Source organism: Oryctolagus cuniculus, chromosome 9 (assembly GCF_051225735.1).
Source record: "Oryctolagus cuniculus isolate XC-2025 breed Fujian yellow rabbit chromosome 9, ASM5122573v1, whole genome shotgun sequence".
NCBI lineage: Eukaryota > Metazoa > Chordata > Mammalia > Lagomorpha > Leporidae > Oryctolagus > Oryctolagus cuniculus.
Genome location: NC_142875.1, coordinates 77147734 through 77152090, shown reverse-complemented (window position 1 = coordinate 77152090; position 4357 = coordinate 77147734). Strand labels below are relative to the sequence as shown.

The following is a 4357-nucleotide window of genomic DNA, read 5'->3' as shown; positions in this document are numbered from 1 at the left end:
ACAGTTTTCAATTATGCCCAATCATGCAATCTCAAATTGGCCCAGAATTCATTAATTCCTTGAGTTCAAACCAAGGCTTTGGGTTTCAGGCAAAACTTAAAGATTCACCATAAAAGAGTGGTAGATTTATTAATAGAACAATAATAAATGGATGCCCTTATTGAAAGATAAGTCATGCTCCTGAATTACAGGAAATAACTAAAAGCAATTATTGCTATCCCAAAGGCAAATAAAATTGCTGGATCATTTTTACATATTGTCTCTAGTGAACATGATTACTCACAATATCACAGAATAACTGGAGTGATTTGAAAAATATGTCAGTCTTCATATCAGAATATAAGCAGAGGAAAAATTATAAGAAACAAAGAAACATATTAAGCCAGGGAAAGGAAATTTCCTTAGGACTGAGGTTGAAATCTTAGGGAATATATTTAAGACAAATTAAGAAAATGAAAACTCAAAGACACACACACACACATAAAAGAAAGGAAAGAAAATGTGCTAAAGTCTAGTTGGTATTAGGAAGGATATTGGATATATGGAAGTTGTTTAGTTATTATTATATCAGAAAGAGTGATTCAAACAATTCAACATTATAAAAAAAATCAAATACAGAAAAAAAGAACACACTGAAATGACATACCATAAAGGGTAAAGATGCGTGAAACTATTAAATGGTTGCTTTTTTTTTTTGTTCCACTCAGCAGTTTACTCCCAGCCCGAGCAGGCGGGGCCCTGCGGGGCCCTTGTGCCCTCGACCCCCCGTGACTGCTGAACTTCTCACCACTGCCCACCACTCAGCCCACACGCTGGGCCCTGGGCGGCAGCTCTGGATGCTTCCGGCAGTGCGCTGGCCCCGAGGGGAGGGACAGTGAGCAGCCCTGGGAGGCAGAACGTCTCCAGGCCTCAGGACGGGAGGCCTGCGCCAAATCCAAGACAGCTGGGCGGCCCGACTGCTCTCTCTCCAGGGTGCCCGGTCCTCTGAGCCCTGCCCCTACTTCTGGGCTGCAGGGGGAGTTTGTCACCAGCTCTGACCAGGCCAGGAGGGCTCTGAGCTCCTGCCCTGGGAACACACAGGCAGCTGGGGCCCCTCTTCTCGCCCCTTTCCTGTGTCAGAAGCCATCACGTGGTCCTTGCGCGCTCCGGTGGGGATCACAGAACTCGAGCGTGAAGGGACCCAGCGTTCTGGGCGAGGGCTGGTTTGGGCCGCACAGAAGCGGAAATCAGGGCTTAGAGGGCGCAGCGACGAGCTCCCGCCTGGGGCAGGGAGGAAGGTGTCTGTCCCAAAGGACTTCAGACTCACCCTGCCCCGAGTCAAGTAAACACTGGTTTATCTGTCCAATGACACCAGGCAGGGCGTGGCAGGCTCAGGCGGAGGTGTCGAAGAGGCGATCGATCATGTCGCCCACCTGATCCACGCGGTACTTGATGTACTTCTCAATGTTCTTGGTGAAGGGCACGCTGCCATACCTGTGCAGAAAGACCCCATAGGTCTCCTTGACCATGTCTTTCTGCGCCTGGCAGATCTTGTCCCTCTGCTCTGTGTCTGGGGTAGCCCAGGGCTTCTGGATCTTGCACAGCTCTTCAAGGCCGTCGTTGAAGCCCTTAAAACGCTCCTTGATCATCTGCCGCTCCTTGTCGCGGAGCTTGATTCCTGGCTGGAGCACAGGTAGATTCTTGTCTGCGATGTAATCGATCACCTTTATCCAACTGCGCTGGTAGATCTGGATCTGCTGCTGGATGTGCTCGCGGTAGGAGCGCTCGGCGGTTTTCTGGGTCACGGCCACCAGCTGCATCAGCTCGGACTTCTCCAGGGACTTTAGGATGTAGTTGTAGTTGTTGTGCAGGAAGATGGCACTCAGAGCCGGGTCCTCGTGCACCTTGGACTTGCTCAGCAGGTTCAGCTGCAGGTTGCCCAGGACTTTACAGACGTAGGTGCTGAGCAGCCGCTTGCTGAACTCGGAGCTGTAGCTGGTGGCAGACGAGCTGGTCTCTTGGGAGGCCAGCATGGCGCCCGCCGTCTCCTGGAAGTCCAGCAGCTGCTGCAGGAAGAGGATGGCATTGCTCCTGAGCTCGTGCACAGTGCCGTCCTTGGGCATGTTGTACTCCTTGTCGGGGTCATTCTTGATGTTGTCTGCGAAGTCCTCCAGCGCTTTGGCTCCGACGGTCTCCATGGAGGTGATGAGGTCGGGCAGTTTGCTCTTGGTGCTGGCGGCCGTGCCCTGGAGCACCTCATCAAACTCGGGCTTGGTCTGCTTTAGGTGCCGCAGGATGGGGAAGACGGTGAGCACCGTGGAGAAGTCGTGCCGGATGATGGCCTTGCGGGCGGCGGACACGATGTTCTCCCCCTCGAGCATCAGCCCGTCCAGGGCGTCCTGTATCAGGGAGTCGAAGGTTTTCTTCTGGTGGTGCTCGGGGATGATGCCGATCAGCAGCTGGTACTCGCTCTGGGCCAGCTTGACAAAGGCGCTGACACAGTGAATGTAGGCGTTGGTCTCCACATCCAGCGCGTCGTCTCTCCCGGCCAGCAGCCCGTGCTTGTCGTTCAGGGCCTCGGACAGGTGCTTAACTCGGAAATCATGCTCGTGACCTTCCAGAGGAATGAGGTTAGAGCCCCCCTTTTTCCCATCTAGACCATGCTGGGAATACTGTTTCAGAAGGTTCTGAGCCTTACGGATCGTCCCTGGCCGCTTGACCGGCTTCTTGGTGGGCGTGTCCTTCCTCTTGGTGGGGACCGCAGGGGAGTAGGGGACCCCGGAGGAGCAGCTGCTTTTCCGGAAGTGCTCCTTGAGGCCCTTGACGGAGCGGTCCAGCTGGCTGGAGCGGATCTGGTAGTAGACGTTCATGAAGTCTTGGTTGCGGCCGTACTCCGCCAGCCAGCGGGAGATGCGGGTCACGTCCTGCAGCGCGCTCTCCGGCAGGTGCTCCAGGCCCATGTCCTCCTGCAGCTCCAGCTCGTCATCGCCCCCGACCAGGTCCAGGATGAGCACCGGGGACACGACCTTGCTGTGCCGGATCATCAGGCTGCGGAACTCGGACTCCAGAGACTCCTTCCCCCGCTCAAAGAGCAGCTTCACTTTGTTGAGCTCCGGGCTGTCTGGGCTGTTGTCCTGGAAGTATTCCACAGCCTTCTGGATCTTGGCCATGCTCCCCAGGTACTCCTCCAGCCTCCCTGTGGGGCCCTCCCTTATGATCCTCTCGGTGTCGCTGGCCACGTGGTAGTAGCTGATGACGTGGTCCAGGCAGGACAGCTTCTTCTCCACGTTCTCCTGCAGCCGCTGCAGGTTCTCCATCTGCTTGTGCATGGGGATGATGGAGTTCTCCAGCCTCATGAGACGGCTCTCGAAGGACGACAGGATGGACACCATGTTCTTGGTGAGCTGGTCGCTCTTCTCCAGGCTGTCTCGGATGAAAGACAGCGTCTCCTCTTCCTGCTTCAGCTTGTCTTCGATCTCCCGCCGCCGGGCGGACGCCTCTTGCGGGGGAATCATCGCTCCAAACCGTGCGGCCTCCACTCCCCAGCGTCTTCCCGCAACGGGCCCGCTCGGCTCCCGTCCCTGTCACACCCACTTCCCTAAATGGTAGCTTTTTAAAATTTTTGCCTATTTATTTATTTATTTGAAGGAGAGATAGAGAAAGGGAGAGAGATCTTCCATTTGCTATTTCTTTCCCTGACATGCCTACAAAAACCAGATCTGCACCAAGCAAAAATCAGGAACTAGGAACTTAATCCAGGTCTTGAACATGAGTGGCAGGTGCCCAAGCACTTGAGCCACCACTTGTTGCTTCCCAGGGTATACATTTGCTGGAATCAGCAGTGGAACCAGGACTCAAACCTAGGCAAGCTGATATGAGATGTCAGAGTTCCACACGGTGTCCTCTTTTTATAATATCTTTAAATTAACCCAATGCTATGTTAAACACTGCATCAAAAACCTGCCCTAAATTCTTAACAATGCTATGAGGAAGTCTATGGTTAAAGCTACCGATTTCCTCACCTACCATCATGTACCCCTCTGACCCATTCATTTCTATGAAACAAACATAATCATCACAATCCTTTACTCAAAACTACACACATACAAACACACACACACACACACACACACACACACACACACATCCTTAGCATGGAAGAAAAAATTTTCTGAGACATTTCCTCCCTGAATTGTTTCTTGATGAACTTCATCCTTGCATCCTGTGTTCCAGTTCTATTAAACTATGCAGGCCTCAAGAATTATAAACTGTATCACATGTTCATTCTGCTTTACATGTCCTTTTATCCCGGCCCATGCAGACCAGCGTCTTCTATGAAGCCTTCCTATGCCATCCAGGTAGAATTACCATAACATTC

The 4357-nt window shown here is 52.5% G+C and overlaps 1 protein-coding gene across 1 annotated transcript; it reads right to left on the bottom strand.

Annotated features, from left to right (window-relative positions):
* Positions 1-685: 685 nt before the first annotated feature.
* On the bottom strand, positions 686-3570 carry LOC100340957 (exocyst complex component 7). The gene has a single exon (XM_002720600.6). It carries the CDS (start codon positions 3492-3494, stop codon positions 1371-1373), a length of 2124 nt encoding a protein of 707 aa, XP_002720646.3. The 5' UTR covers positions 3495-3570; the 3' UTR covers positions 686-1370.
* Between the last annotated feature and the right edge of the window lie 787 nt (positions 3571-4357).